General features: G+C 40.4%; 1 protein-coding gene across 1 annotated transcript in view; it reads left to right on the top strand.

Annotated features, from left to right (window-relative positions):
- Positions 1-16,946, top strand: part of brd8a (bromodomain containing 8a) — a 75,804-nt gene that overhangs the window by 19,033 nt on the left and 39,825 nt on the right. Inside the window, exons 11-16 of the mRNA XM_080206985.1 lie at positions 2,036-2,212; positions 8,739-9,007; positions 9,437-9,802; positions 11,767-11,959; positions 14,292-14,338; positions 15,646-15,863. Coding sequence (XP_080063111.1) covers positions 2,036-2,212; positions 8,739-9,007; positions 9,437-9,802; positions 11,767-11,959; positions 14,292-14,338; positions 15,646-15,863 — 1,270 coding nt within the window. The remainder of the gene's footprint in view (positions 1-2,035; positions 2,213-8,738; positions 9,008-9,436; positions 9,803-11,766; positions 11,960-14,291; positions 14,339-15,645; positions 15,864-16,946) is intronic.

The raw sequence follows: 16,946 nt of genomic DNA, 5'->3' as shown, positions 1-16,946 counted from the left end.
GTCTGTTCCTCAGTTGTTATTAAGCTCCCGTTTATTTTGTATTCTCTTGCCTTGTTGTCTCTCCCCAAATGCATTGATTTGCATGTCTCTGGATTGAATTATATTTGCCACTTTTCTGCCCACCTGGCTTTACAACTTTCTTCGCTATCAACCACATAGCCAATTTTTGTACCATCTGGAAAATTGTCTAATCGTGGCTTAGCCACAATAAAACGGGTTAAGTTTAAAAACTAATTACTGCTCAGTCATCAACACAGTGATGAAAAAGTAAGCAGCAGTTCCAGCATTGTATGTTCCGATTAATAATTGGCTTCCTGCTGCTCAGTTGAAGCTCTGCCAGAGCTGCTTGGCTTGTGAGTCTGTCACAGTCTTGATGCAGACATGACAGCTGATTAGTTCTCCTGACTCACCAAAGACCAAGAAACTTGAACAAAACTGATATCATTGTGAAAACTCTTCACTGGCTGGAGTCATACCTGATGCACAGGAAGATGATTATGGTTGTTAGTAAGAAATCATTACTGCTCCACGTATCTCTGCCAGAATACTCCAGGCAACATCTTTCACCCAGCCATATTTGACACAGTTGTGTCTGGTAACACTCCTATGAGGCATATCAGATTGTTTTTTGCCTTAGAAATGCAGAAGGTTCTAGGTCTTCACTCCGTTCAAAACTGTTACAATAATGGAGCAGCTTGTGCCAAGCTGGCAGCGTCCATGCTTGGGCTTCAACGTACCAGAAACATGCCATTTAACTACCAAGCAACAGCCCATGTCCAACCAACTCCTGACAACAATGGCACAAGCATTTCCAGATTCCCAACCCTAGTGTCCCCCCTCCTCCCCAAGATAGCTTTCCACCAACTACAAGGACCAAGTCAGGAATGTGATGAAATACTTGCCCCCAGTCAGGTGGTGTGCTGCCATAGCAAACCTCAAAGAGGTTGAACATCCGAGTCAAAGCACTCTGCTTGACCATCCCCCAACTGCTGAACCCATTATTCATCACAGTCACCATCCAGCTTTGGCTACAGAACGTACTAAGAGGAATCATTGCAGAAAATCAGCAATTTACTTTCGCAACATGTCTGTGCTCCATAAGCTGTATCATCTGGAAGCACAAGAGCAACAAAATCATGAGAACACACAGACCTGCGAGTTTCTCTGTAGGTCATGAATGCTCTGACTTGGATGTATGGCGCTTATCATTCACTGTCATTTGGAATTCCTTACTTCGAATTGTGGTGTCTGAGTGTTCAGCGGCTACTGATTGTCGGTATGCTCTTGAATGTTATCCAATTTAAACACCTCTTAGTTAACAGAATTTTCTTATTTTGGACAATGGTCTCTGGCCCCATTTCGATCTTTACTATCTTCAGGAAGATTGTTAGTGTCGGCGTTCGTAATCTTTTGATTGGGTAGGCAAGTTGCACCCAATATCTAGAAATTGATTATGAGGAAGTCAGTGATAGCAGACTTGATGAATTTTATTATTTTCATTCCATTTTTTGTTCTGTTAATTGTGTATTCATTGTCGTTTGCAAGGTAGTCAAGATTTGACTTTTTTGTTAATTGTCACATACAGAATTATACATCCACTTTCAACAGAGTCTATTACTTTGTGTGGTACCATAAGATCAGTTTGCTCTGGTGTGTGGTACCATAGATGAGGGATATAACTACTCGCTTTAATTGTGAACAGATAGGGATATATCAAGTTACAGTTGTTCTATGTGATAACACTAGTAAGAGAGTTTGACTAAAAGCAGAAACAGATCTGGTTCCTTACATTGTACACAGTAGCGCAGAAAGGGACAGATCTAGTTGTCATGTACATGATATTTTAGGACAGTGCTAGCTGTTGCCATTGTTCTGTGCTCTACTGTGTCTTCATTGAAGACTTTACTGCATGATTCTGCATCAAAAACATTAAGTTCTCAGTGGGTTTAACTAAGAAAAGAACTTGTGCGTTGAAAATGGTTGCTGTTGCCTGTCTGCATTAGCCTTGTGTGTTTCTTTGTGCACTTTGTGTTAGGAGCCCCTACTCTGTCCAGGCTTTTGGAGGCCGGCCTCTCGCACTTCGCTCCACCTTTCGTTCCCTTCTCTACTGTCAGCAGTGAGGCACCACCTCCAGTTAAACCCTTGCAAAATCTAGCTGATCAGGTGCGTCCAGCCGGCACCACAGCAATGACGCAGGAGAGCAGCGGGACAGGTCTGTCACGAGGCAGTCTAACCTATCGCTGCCAGATCTCAGAAAACATACAGTAATCTAATATCCTGTTCCTTTTAAAGATTGTCCCAAACTTCTAGATCTTGGTATATCTGGCAAATTGGTGGGGTTTCAAACACACATTTTAAAAATATTATTCATGGCCAAGTGTCTTTTGGTTCATTAGCGCTACATGAAGCTCTCCTAGGATTAAAAACCAGTAACACTATACAAACAATATAATATAATCCTGGCTAGAATGTTCATTTAATCACTGTCTTTTTAACATTTAACTAATATTTCTCCGCTGTACGTTTTGTGAAGGTTTTTGATACCATATGCAACTAAAATTTTGAATCCTCAAATGAAATTTTTACTTATAAACTTTTAAAAGGTTAAATACTTTTTACAAAATGAAATTATTCCAATTGGAGAGTCTTTGAGAAACACTATCAATAAGATGTGTGTTGATGCATTACTTTGAAAACTCAGTGTAGTTTTGTACAAGTAACAGAACATTGATTCTGATCCTCAAGCAAGATGGATTTGAGTGATGTGTACTGTCAGAGGAAGAAACTAAGCAAAGGTTGTGCACCTTCCCGGAAGGAGAGAAAGTGGAAACAATCATTCCTAAATAATGGCCTGTACATTGTTACATCTAATTATAGAGTTTCATTGCATAAGGTGAGAAACTTTGTACAAAAAAAATCAAAGTATATGGAAAATGGGGTACAATATTTTCTAGAGAGAATAAGATGCTCATGATCTGTATTACTGAAGATACATATGTGTTAGTTAGACATGTACAATACAATGCCGAAAAAAGAGACTATTGAATCTTTTAATCTTTCACCCATCAGGACACTTCACAAGAATAACAATTTATACTATTTGGGATGAGAATGCTGATTGCTAGAGGCATTGCATGGAAAATACACTAGTGATGGTGACTGACAATAAGCGGTTGCCCCGAGGAATGAGTCAGCAGATGAATGTTGCCAGTTTTGTTTAGCTGAAATAGGCACAATGTGTATATATTTCCTGTCTGTCAAGAATGAGGTGCTGTATATTAATATATGTAGTTTCCAGCACATGCAAATGTATGGTATATATGTCACAAAGACTCGTGGATTGTATCAAACAACATGTCGCCCTTGCAACAGACAAAGTACACACTATACCCAACCATCCTGTGTTTGCAAAACTCAAATCCCAGTATCTATCATTGGCTGTGATTCCATGTTTGGGCGATGTTTGCTGAATAATCCTAAGTGTGCTAAGAATTACGCTGACAGCAAATTTAAGATTGTTACTTGGGCTTGCAGTGCATCTGCATGTATTGGAAGCAACATATATTAATACCCTGCCTTATTCTTTGCAAAACGTACATGTGCACACATTTCGCCTGTTTCAGTTGAAGAAAATAAGCCACTTGCTGACTCATTCCTCAGGGTACAATGCCTTGACTAATCAGGATCAAGCTGACTGGTTTAAGTTTCAAACAATGCTTTGCAGTTAACTGTCAGTCACCATCAACTGGTGCATTCTCCAATTTGAGTCCACTTGCTACCAATCAGCACACTTTTCTCATACAATATAAAATGTTGTTTTCTTCTTGTACTGACTTCTTGCACTCATCAGGATACTTTGCAGAATGAAAAGCTCCAGCATGTCTTTTTCAACAATACAGTGACTATTAATATAATACTGTGGCTCTAACATCATAAACCATAATAAAATTAAAATAGATTTACATAGCTATGCAGGCTACAAAACTTATTCTTCAGCACCAAAAGCATATCTTTCCTGTTATGTTAGTTAAATACCACTAACTCTCCAATTTTAAATGCCTTTTCCTTAAAATCCTATGCAGTAGGGAAAGTGGATGACATACATTCTAGTCTAATATCAACTTAGTAACAGATAATGCAGAAACAATTGTTGGATTACAATGTGCGCTACAAAAAGGTGACACTTTTTTATAAAAATACTACTGGTCAGTGTTGTTACAGATGCGTTAAGTATCATATCAAAGAAAATTGTAGAATAAAACATGGGAATGCAGCATCATTGTCCTTGTGGGGCTAGAGAACAATCTTGTGATTGATGTTTTGTTCTTTGAGACTGGTTACAAGTTGATTCATTGCAAAAGTCCAAATCTTTAAGAACTTCTTATATCTGAGACCCATAAATGTTGTTTGACCCTTGAGAAGAGGGCACTCAGCCAGACATTTGGAGAGCTTAAGAGAGGCAGAAGAGTGTGATTGCCAATAACAAATTTTGTTAGTTCGTTATGGATTTTCAAATGGGCCATTTTCCTTCCTAGATAGAAAATGTCAAATTCCTTGAGTGTAATTTGTAAACACAGTAAAAAGTCTGACAACACCAGGTTTTAGTCCAACCTATTTATTTGATAATATACTCGCAAGTGCTTGCGAGTATATTATCAAATAAATAGGTTGGACTAAAACCTGGTGTTGTCAGACTTTTTACTGTGTTTACGCCAGTCCAACGCCGGCATACCCACATCATGTAATTTGTAATCCAGAGCACAGTATAACTAATCCTATGTTTCAACAGAAGAGCTGTGAAATGATTCGGTCCCTATAGGACAAAGTCTTTTTCCTTGTGATGGGAATCTAATACCAGAAATGATGTTTGTAAGAATTATTGAAAGAACAGAATTTTAGAGTTGCAGATATATGGATTTTGAAGATTGCATGGAGTTAGAAAGGGCAAGTGGAATTCTGTGTTTTAAATGTAGAAGCGTTGAATGCAAAGAAGTAAATGTTGACTTCAGGCAGGGCATTGTTAGATCACAGAGTATTGCTTCCTTGTAGCAAAAAGTTACAATCATGAAAGGGGTACATCAAAATTCACCAGAATCGACTTGTCAAACCTATTTCACTGAAGTGGAGAAAATCGAATGAAAGTTTTCAAAGTTATTAAGGGTTTTGAGAGAATAAATGTTAAGATATTATTTGGCCAATCAATAACAAGGGGGTATGATCTCAGAATTATTGTTCTCCCTGTGTCTGCTTGGGTTTCCTCTGGGTGCACAGCTTCTTCCCACAGTCCAAAGATGTACGGGTTAGGTGCGTTGGCCATATCCCAGGATGCATAGGTTAAAGGGATTAGGGGAGTAAAAATGTGGGGTTACGGGCGAGACTGTTGTCGGTGCAGACTTGATGGGCCAAATGGCCCATTGGAGACTTAAGAACAAATGTAATGATCAGGAGAAATGGGTACGAGGACAGCATACACGGTGGGAACCTATACGCATATCTGAGTTCTTAAAAATATAAGAACTTGGAGTACTGTTCTTAAAAATATAAGATCTTGGAGTACTGTGTGCAGTTCTGGTCACCTCGCTACAGGAAGGATGTGGAAGCTATTGAGAGGGTGCAGAGGAGATTTACAAGGATGTTGCCTGGATTGGGAGGCTTGCCTTATGAAGATAGGTTGAGGGAGCTAGGTCTCTTCTCCCTGGAGAGACGAAGTTTGAGAGGCTATCTATAGAGGTTTATAAAATGTTGAGAGGAATAGATAGGGTGGATTCTCGGAGGCTATTTCCCAGGGCTGAAATGGTTGCTACGAGAGGACACAGGTTTAACGTGCTGGGGAGCAAGTACAGAGGAGATTTCAGGGGTAAATTTTTCACTCAGAGGGTGGTGAGTGAGTGGAATCAGCTGCCGTCAGTGGTGGTAGAGGCGAACTCGCTGGGGTCTTTTAAAAGACTTCGGGATGAGAACATGGGATTTAATGGGATTGCGAGTTATAGATAGTTCTATGGCCTGGTAGGTATGGATATGATCGGCACAACTTGTGGGCTGAAGGGCTGTTTGTGCTGTAGTGTTCTATGTTCTATAACCTATAGGTAGGTGTATCTAAGTATGCAAAATATTATGTGGGTATGTATGCACTTCCTGTCAGATTTTTCCTTTATAAATTCTATGTTTCTTTTTTTTCGGGGGGGGAAGTGAGTGAGGAGGTGGCCTAATGTAACTTAATTGAAAATACTTCTAAATTTGAAAGATAGCACCCACTTGCATACAGGCAGTTTGGAGCTGAGACGTAGAATCTAGGACTTACTCATGCTGTTGGGGACCAGAGGTGAAACTGCATACAAACTTAAAATAGTTCAAGTATTCTGGATCCCATGCTATCCTATTAATGAAAGAAACCCTACTAAAAATATAGGCACAATGAACATTCAAAACCTGTGGATACTGTTGACTTGGTCTTTTGAGTGGAAAGTTTTCTGAACAAACCAGTTTCCATTATATATAGATAAAAGATAATTGTTTTGCCTTGTAGAGGGTTATTAAATCAAGAAATGAATGATCACGAGTGACTATTGAGGAAGGGAATCATTGTGTAAGACTAAATTGAGTAGATGTTTAGAAAGCAAAAAGGAATTGGGGGGGGGAAGCGTGGGGGCAGTAGGAAAATTAGAATAGTATTGTTTGCTTTAGTAGAGGAGCTAGAACTATTCTAGGTGTAATGGTTCAAATGGTCTCATCCTATACTACATTTTCAGTTGTTGCTGGAAACAGATACTGGAGAAATTGTAGTCTGGAATATTAACTAATATCCTGATGCATGCTCCGCTGGTTCAGTGATTGTTAGCTCTGAAATTAAATATTTAAACTTAAGGAATGGAATTCCAGTTGATTCTATGGGGGAAATAATTTCATGGTCATGGTCAATGGCTAGTTTTAGAGTGACAGTGGTGAAGTCTTGAGAATGGGCATCTTGGTGTGTGATTTGGAAAACCAATGAGGAAGAGCAATCAGGATAAAATCCTTTAGGAAGAATGCCCGTAATGGCTTTTAGTCGGAGAGGCTTGAAGATGATCATTCCAAGCTTGACAATTATGCCAATGCCTCCCTACAACTATAAAACCTAAAGTCACGGATGAAAGTTCATCGTGTGTACAGCATTTTACAATCGTGCATCAGCACTGTTCTGCGTTTGAAAGGCTGTAACTTGGATTCACACAACCAAAATAAACTCCAGTAGAATAACATTCAACCCTCCCTAACAAAATGCTTTAATGGTTAAAATTCTCTTATGATTATGGTTCTGACATCCACATTTCAATTCTATAAAATAGTTTTTATAGACACAGCCTAAGATCTCCCCTTCCTTTAAGTACACTGCATATAAGTATGATGAACTAGCATTTTGATACTTTGGGAATTTCTTAACTCGCCTTTGCTTTTTGGGACAATCTTTAACTATATTAGAGAAAATGTGGACTAGATGCAAAATCACCATCAGCAATTAGTTTCTTGTAAGGTAATTGTATTTAATCAATAGTTGCCTTTTTAATCTCAACAACTTTGTGTCTTCTAAAATACTGGGGTCAAATAAATGACGTTGCATGTTGAATCATTGATGTGTCATGCCGCAGAGGATAATTCCTGCAGTTTCCAAAACAGTTGTTTGCCATTCTCAGTTGTTTTCCACAAGAGGATAATTAATTGAATATCAAGCAGTTCCCCATAGACAAAGAGAAAGAATTAGAGGGAGAACTGCCCTGGACTTATCAGGGTTACAAAAGCAGAGATCTGGGAGTAGGTCTTCAGAATGTTTTCCCAACTGACGATGTGAACTGTGCATGACGTCAAAACAAATTCAAGAAAATAACTTGGAGTAGAAAAGTGAGCTTCAGACTTTGTTTTAGTAATACGCTACTGAAATAATGTGAGCCAATGAATAACACAGAACATCTTTTTTTCAAGCTTTTTTGGGAGACATGTAAAGAACTTTCAAATGTGCTTTAATTTATATGCAACATGGAAATTTGACATGAGTTAAAATACCGTTCATTCTTGAATATCTTATAAATAACTGGGAGAATCTTGGATCAAATGTGCATGTTTTCATTGTTGCAAGTAAATTGCAAGCCAGCGTTGTTCCAGATAGAACAGTGGAGCAGTGTAGCTGAATGGTTTACCCACAACATCAGGGTCCAGTATTGCTGACCTGGATTGTTCTGAATAGATATTGAGATTTATCATACTTCACAGGCAGACTGAACCAAGGGGGAAGGAGGAAGCACTGGGATGCTGTATCTCAAATGTTTGGTGCTGTGCAGGAGTTATGCTGATTATGCAGGCTTTCCATACTTTGATTTGTATATAGGACCTTTTTTCTCAGAGCGTATCTCTCTTGTTTTCTCCAGTTATCTGTACCAATATTTCTGCTAACAATGTACTAGGAAAAGGATTTTATTTATTCAAATTAACTGATTGTTTCTGATCCCATTCATGGCTTTGAAATTCAAACCCTGGATGTTGAGTTTGTTCAACCTGGCTGTTCAAAGTTCCATTGCATTTTATTAGTTTCTCCAAGCTATTATATCTCCAGTATATTTGAGAACTCATTTAAATATTTGGAAATGCTAATTATATCATTAAATCATATTTATAAAATGTCTATTGTGCAGAAAATCTAATTAAAATTGCAGAAGATGTATTCATTTTTGGTGAATCATTAATTTTTCTGATGTTTATCCCTGCAGTTGAAGAAGCCGCCATTTGTGTTCAGGTTGAGAGCTGTGAGGAACAACCACCGCTGTCAGTATCCAGAGATCTGGCTGGCTTCCCTGTGTCAATTGACTCTGGAGAAAGCAAGTGTCTGCCAGCTGGCACTATGCAGCTTGCAAGGCCAAGAGAGAGCCTTGCAGAGCAGCACCGGACAAAGCAGCTCAAAGACACCAAAGACACTGAAGTATCTGATTATGCAGATGTACTGAATCCTGCAGACATTCTGGCAATGATGGAAGAGAAGGTAAATAGTCCTTTCCCTCCAACACATGTTTTATTTCCTTTTAGGCGTGTCCATATTCCACATACCATTCCTTTAGACCATAGGCATGTTCTCTGTTTCCAAGCTTTCCTTTGCTGTACTTAGTGTGACTGCTACAGATCTGTCTTGAGTATTGAACTTATTCATCATGCGAGCTCAAGGAATCATAAATGGGAGTTCATCTTCTCCTACAGTATGGTGCGGCAAAGTTGCTTGAGAGACTTTTTCAAGATCAGATGTCTGCTGCAGAGGAAGCTTTTGTGGGCTGTCAGCTGCTTCCAGAATTGCAAATTTTTGTCGTGTTGTTTAATGTGCGGCTCTCACCTGTGGGGTATTTGGGGAAACCAATGGAAGGACAACAGGTTTTAATAAAACGAAAAAGCTGATAGGTCACCCTCCATTATTTTGTAGGTGGAAGAAACAACGGAACTGATGGATCTTCCCGCTGATGATGTTGGAGAGCAACTAGCTGCCACTGAAGGAAGTACTGCCTGCCTGTTTCACGCAGAGCAGATGATAAAGGAGAAAGCTGAGGAAGTCCAGCAGCAGACTCATAAACCAGAGCACCGGCCCAGTGAGGAAAGTCAAATGTTGGCTGGATTGGGAACGGAGGAAAAACTGATTATCAAAGCAATTAAGCTAGAGTTGCCAGAGAAAGTAAAAGAAGAGCAAGAACAGGAAGGTGAATCTAATACTGGGAATGTGCAGCAAGTGGGTACTGCTGGAAACACAACTCTCCAGACCACACATTCTCCAGACAGCGGATTGAAAACTGAGGTGAGAAAGGTACACGAACAGCGTGGTCTTAATAATTGATTTGTACCACTAATTAAACACTGGAGTTGGTCCCAGGGTATGTTTACCCTGCTTTGCTGGTTATTTTAAAAAGACCAAAAAAATTGTTGGCACATTTTAGTATTGAGAAAAATTCAAATTATGTGAAACGGTGCTGCCCTGTTTGGATCACTAATCTGAAATGAATGGTGATTGGGCAGTTTTCATAGAATCCTTGCATCGAGAAGGAGGCCATTCAGCCCATCGCGTTTGCACCAACCAAAATCCCACCTGGGCCCTATGTATGTAACCCTACGTAAATACACTGCTAGTCCCCCGACATTAAGGGGCAATTTAGCTTGGCCAATCAATCTAACCCACACATTTTTTGGCTGTGGGAGGAAACCAGAGCGCCTGAAAGAAACCCACTCAGACATGAGGAGAGTGTGCAAACGCCACACAGTCCCTTGACATCTATTGCTTTCCATTTTCCTAAACCTCGTTGATACCTTACCTGGGCAAATGCTGCCAAAATGTTGAAGACACTTCTCTTATCTGTTTTCTAGTATTTTGCTATTTATGGATGAATTAACACAAAATTACAAATTAGTTTTAGTGAGAAAGTGGCTTGCACGATATTTTGAGAGAGTTGATGAATTTTTAGCATAGCCATTTAGATGGTGACATGTTATGCGTTTCTTTTTCCTGTCTACTAACTTTATTGAGGGCAGACTTCCAGCTTGCCTGGAAGTGGGAGGATGAATAAATCTAGTTATTATTATCCAAAATAACTGGTAAAATTATTATGGTACTTGGAAAATGCTTCCTGCCTGGGACCATTTTAATGGTAAACCATTAACTGATAGCAGGTAAATAAGATATCCCTTGCTCCTGAATGAAAAGAAGAGGATGTTGTACTTTTCTTAGTATAAAGAACGAGGGTCAGAGTTTTATCCTCAACAAAATTACTAAATTTTGACAAGTGTTTCAATATGGATATGAACCTTTTGAGGTTTCTAATATCTAGAGCTGAAATGTAACCATATTACACACTTGGTTCTGCCTGCTCTGAGAATGCTTCACATTTAAGTAATAAGCAAAGAAAACAAGGAACAGGCCCTTCAGCCCTCCAAACCTGCATCGACTATGCTGCCCGACTGAACTAAAATCCCCTACCCTTCAGGAGATCATATCCCTTTACTCTCATCATATTCATGTATTTGTCCAGGCACCCTTAAAAGTAGGTAATGTATCCAATTCCACTGGCTCCCCCAGCAGCGAGTCCCAGATATCCACCACCCTCTGCGTAAAAAAAACTTGCCTCGTACATCTTCTTTAACCTCGCACCTTAAACTTATGCTGCCCAGTAATTGACTCTTCCACCCTGGGAAAAAGCTTTTGACTATCCACTCTGTCCATGCCCCTCATAATCTTGTAGACTTCTATCAGGTCGCCCCTCAACCTCTGTCATTCCAGTGAGAACAAACAAGTTTTTCCAATCTCTCCGCATAGCTGATGCCCTCCATACCAGGCAACATCTTGGTAAATCTTTTCTGTGCCTTCTCCAAAGCCTCCACATCCTTCTGGTAGTGTGGTGACCAGAATTGAACACTATATTCCCGGTGTGGCCTAACTAAGGTTCTATAAAGGGATCAACGAGACTTGCCAATTTTTAAACTCAGTGTCCTAGCTGACGAAGGCAAGCATGCCGTATGCCTTTTTGACTACCTTCTCTACCTGCATTGCCACGTTGTGACCTGTGTACCTGTACACTCAGATCCCTATTACCTATGCATTTATCATTCTATTGTGTAATCTCAAGCCTTTTAGTAGGTAGTAAATGAAAACTAATAATTTTGAGAGAATGCCAGTCATGTAACTGACCTTGCCTTTAGAAATGCATCCTGAGAAGAGGTACCCTGATCTCATTCATCCCTTTTATAAGTCTCTGTTCCTTTCATTTGCAGACACTTGGGTCGGAACGTTCTTTACCTCGGATCACCATGCGAAGTAAAAGCGCGTCTGAAGAACCAGCACACCCCTTGTCCTGGAGCACCGCACGCAGCAAAAGTACCTCTGAGGAAATTGGACAGCTGTCTCCGAGGATCACAACACAGAACAAAAGCAGCTCTGATGAAGTGGGACAGTCTGAAATCGTAGGTCAGTGAAATGGGAAGCATGTGGGACCCGTATGGTATAGTTTGGCAAATGAAACATCAACATCATTTAACATTCAAATTTCTTCTCCAATTTTAGTGATATTTGTTTAATCAATTCTTTAAATTTTTTGAGTTTTGTTTTCTTCCTAGTTCTTTTTCCTTTTATTTACCCCTCTTTCTCATCTCCTGAGTTGATTTACCATGTGAATTATACTCCCCGTCGGGGTACTTGATTTATCATTAACAGGTGATTCCAGAACATCTGTGTCCCTCTAATACTTTATGCAAGTGTATTTTCTTTGTGTGCACCCAGATAGAGTCTGTTGAACACAGCCACGTTTAAATCTGTCCTCAACCAACTCACATGGAAACACTTGCAGCGTACTGGATCGTGATCAGTAGTAGGAACCTTTGCTGATTCTCCTTAATGTAGCACTGAATCTTGAGTTGGCCAGGACTCAATCATGACCTAAAAATGAAAAGTGCCAGAAGTACTACAAGATTATGTTGGGCATGGACAGAGTGGATAGCCAGAAGCTTTTTCCCAGGGTGGAAGAGTCAATTACTAGGGGGGCACAGGTTTAAGGTACAAGGGGCAAGGTTTAAAGGAGATGTACGAGGCAAATTTTTTACACAGTGGATGTGGGTGCCTGAAACTCGCTGCCAGGGGGAGTAAGTGAATTGGATACGATAGTGACTTTTAAGGGGTGTTTGAACAAATACATAGGATGAGAACAGAGGGATATGGTCCCCAGAAGGGTAGGGGGTTTTAGTCCAGTCGAGCAGCGTAATCGGGTGTAGGCTTGGAGGGTCAAAGGGCCTGTTCCTGTGCTGTAATTGTCTTTGTTCTTTGTACTCAGGTCAAGTAGCATCTGTGGAGAAAGAAATAGAATTGATGCTTCAGCTTGGTGACCCGTTGTCAGAATTGTAAAAGTTAGAGACGTAACAGGTTTTCAGAAAGTGCAGAGGGAGGGAGAAGGAGAGGAAAGGATATGTCTGTCTAGGGTGAAAGATAGAAGAGATTAAATGACAAAAGGGATGACCATGCAAGGCAAAAGGCGATGGTATTGAAACCAAAGCAGGGATTAAAACAGAAATGCTGGATATACTGGTCATGTCTGGTAGTATCTGTGGTGAGGGAAACCAATTCAGCATTCTTGATTGATGACCCCATTGTCAGAGCAGAATTTGAATCCAGAAGCAATGTAAATGGGGATTGCAGAGTCATTGGCAACAGCACCCTTTTAGAAAGTGGGGGTAGAGGTGATGATTTGAAATGATCGAACTCAATATTGAGTCAATTTTGAACTTATCTGATAAGTATATTTCAAGTTATCAGCTCAGACATTTGTTCTGTAATCTCTTGTGCAGAAGAATGAGGGGAGATCTCATTGAGACGTATAAGATGATGAATGGGATGGATAGGATAGAGGTGGAGAGACTCTTCCCGCTCAAAAAAGACAGTAGGACTAGGGGGCACAGCCTCAAGATAAAGGGGAGGCGGTTTAGAACGGAGTTGAGGAGGAACTTCTTCACTCAAAGGGTGGTGAATCTCTGGAATTCTCTGCCCGTTGAAGTGGTGGAGGCTGCCTCGCTAAATATTTTTAAGAAGCGGGTTGATGGGTTTTTGATAAGAGAAGGGATTAAGGGTTATGGGGAGAGGGCGGGAAAGTGGAACTGAGCCACGACAGATCAGCCATGATCTTATTGAATGGCGGGGCAGGCTCGAGGGGCTAGATGGCCTACTCCTGCTCCTATTTCTTATGTTCTTATGTTATGCACCATTCAGAAAAATTTGTTGACAGCCCTCCATCTGACTTTTTTTTCTTCTATCATGGGATTCAGTTGCTCTCTGAAAAGGCATATGGTCTCTTCTTTTCTGTTATTCATTCGTGGAATGGGAGCATTGCTGAGAAAGCTATCTCGTTTATTGCCCTTGTGAGTGGTGGCTCAGTACTGATGTGTGAGTGTGCAGATGGAATTAGGAAGCGACCTCGTGAATACCTTTGGATGCAAACTGGTATCCTTTGCTTCTGCAATATTGCATGTTGAAAATGCAGCCTCATTTTGCCAAAGAACTACAAAGATTTACTAAATCTACTATAGTATATATATTTTGTATTGACCAAGTGTTTTTTATGAGTAAGTTTTTGCAGGAGGGTTTTTCAAGTGGGGTGGAGGAAGAGTCACAGTCGTGCTGTTTTGCTGTGTAATTTAGTTTTACTGACCCAGTTAGTGATAACCTTTTCTCTGATGAAAGTTATGCTATATATAAGTAATAATTCAAGAATAGCATTAAAATTAACGTCAGACTCCTTGTTTTCAACCTTCAGAATCCACAAAGGAAGAGACTGGAGTAATTATAAAGGGCCAAATCAAGGTAACTTTACTTTAAAAGAAAGTTTGCGAATGTCTGAATAATAGAATCATATCTACATTGCAGAAGGAGGCCATTTGGCCCATTGAGACTACACCAACTTTCTGACAGCGCAAACCAACCAGGCTCCCCTGCCCCCGGGAACCCCACTCCATTCCCCTACCTACATATCTTGGGGCACTAAGGGGCAACTTAGCCTGGCCAATCCATATAACCTACACACCTTTGGGCTGCGGGGGGGGAAACAGACAGACAGATGTTGTCGTTTGCAGTTTTACTTTCCGCATCAGTAAGTTTGCATGATCCTGTTTTGTACATGGCAGTTATGTGTTTGACAGATTTCCACCAGCTATGACGGCTCTTATCTTTCATAGACGTTTGTGGAAAGTTTCTTTTCTAGGCAGACTCCTTTTCTGGAGTTTGCATTCTGAATTGCTTTAATTGCTGGAGTGTTATCCTCAAGTGTTCTACACATCTTGGGATACCCTCCCAACCTGCCCTCCCAAGCGGACTGCTTTGTGTCCTGCATCAGGAATTGTTGGAACTGCATATATCCAGACAAGGGAGAGTATTCCATCACCCTCCTGACTTGTGCCCTGTATGTTGTGGAGGGGGAGTCAGGAGGTGACTTGCCTCAGGATTCCTAACACCTATGACCTGCTCTTGTGGCTATTATATGGCTAGTTCAGTTGCTGGTCAGTGGTAACCCCCAGGATGTTGATAGTGGGGGATTCAGCAATGGTAATGATGTTGAATGTATGCGAAGATGGTTAGATTCTCTCTTGTTGGCGAAGGTCATTACTTGCTACTTGACAGCCCAAGCATGGATATTGTCCAGGATTGGCTGCATTTGGACATGACCAATGTGGTAACATTTCTCAAGGCGCTTCACAGAAATGTTTTCAATGAAATTTGACATCCAAGTACATGTGGAGGTATTTGGACAGGTGACCAAAAGCTTGGTCAGAGATTTGAAGGATTAGGGAGAGCATTCCAGCGCCAGGCTCCAACATTGGTGGCCTTGAAAAATTGTGGGTGCACAAGAGGCCAGGATTGGAGGGAAGCAGTGATCTTGGAGGATTGTAATAGTACAGGATGAGGCCATTGAAAATGAGGATGAGCATTTTAAAATCTCGATGTTGCTGGGCAGGCGGGCAACTGAATAACTTTACTTGCTTCAGCGACAGAAAGTAATATGGACAATAAGTCAATTATTTACATGTGTATTGTGTTAATTGATGAGCATTCTGACAATCCAGCGTATTGCAAGTGTTTGTTCTGTACAATGTTGAGTGTGGTGTTTCTCACAGCTGCAAGAGGCACTTGTTCCAAAAGAGGAAGATGGAGCCAGTGAAGCTGCCAGTATGGATGAAGCCCGGGAAGAGGAACCAAATGAGGTCTACATGTCAGAAACTGACAATGAGCCACCTGTTAGTGAAAGTGATGATGGATTCAGTGTCCATAATGCACACCTACAGTCTTCAGTCCTCGCTGATTCAATACCCAGCAGCCCTGCTTCCTCTCAGTTGTAAGTTTGGAAACTGTTTTGTTTCCACCCTCTGTGGAGGGAGGCATGTTCATTCAACTTGCTAAAGATGATTGTATCTGTATTTGCTTAGCCCTACGATGTAGAACTTTGGGAACAACTCATTCCGCTGGACTTCAGTGTAATCTGATTACAGCTTTAATCAAAGCCCAAAAATATTGTAGCTTTTATTTGATGGCACAAATTGCAACCTTGATGTTACATTTGATCTGGAGATCCCTCTCAGATTTGCACCATCTCTATGACCGTTTGCCTCCACCTGCATAACTTCTCTCCTATCGGAGACACCAGCTGCTCCAACCAAGTTGCCAAAATAAAAAGATTTAGTTTCTTTGAACTCCACAACAAACCTCTTAAAAATTCTGCTAATATTGTACATGACACTCATAATGCTAATACATGATGCACAATACTAATACACCTCACTCTTTCCAGCCAAAACATTTATGTTTTCCTATAATATTCCATGTATAAGTGTATTAAGTTATTTTTTCCAAATAACAAAATAGCAAGCTCTGAATGAATCCTAGCAAAGTGCAAAAATAATCAAAAGTCAACAGTTTCTGAAAAACGGTGACAAATTGGAAAGCAATTAGGATTTTTACATATACCTATGTACACACCTCCAACATAAAATGTCTCACGCATCTTTACAGATGTATTATAAAACAAAATATGACACCAAGACACACGCGATAATAGGTCAGATGACCCAAAACCTTTTCAAAGAGGTAGGTACTTCACTACCTCCAGGTAACTATTCTAACACAATACTGGCAGGTTTCCAATTTTACCCTCCATAAATCTGAGGTCATCTAAAATGCTGCCATGGCACTAAGACTCTTTCACTTATCATCCCAGTGTTCACTGACCTGTATTGGCTCTTGATTTTAAAAGTCTCATCCTTGTTTTCAAATTTCTCTAAACCTTTGACCCACTCCCTGTTGTTGTAATCTCCTCCAGCCTACGACCTCAAAGATATCTGCACTTCTCTAATTCTGTTCTTTTTTGAATCCCTGATTTTAATCACAGCACCATTGGTGACCACGTTTTCAATTGCTTGGG

Source organism: Carcharhinus amblyrhynchos, chromosome 18, assembly GCF_965287045.1.
Source record: "Carcharhinus amblyrhynchos chromosome 18, sCarAmb.v2.hapA, whole genome shotgun sequence".
NCBI classification, from domain to species: Eukaryota; Metazoa; Chordata; class Chondrichthyes; order Carcharhiniformes; family Carcharhinidae; genus Carcharhinus; species Carcharhinus amblyrhynchos.
The sequence above is the reverse complement of the archived record's forward strand: the minus strand, read 5'-3'. Positions and strand labels throughout refer to the sequence as shown.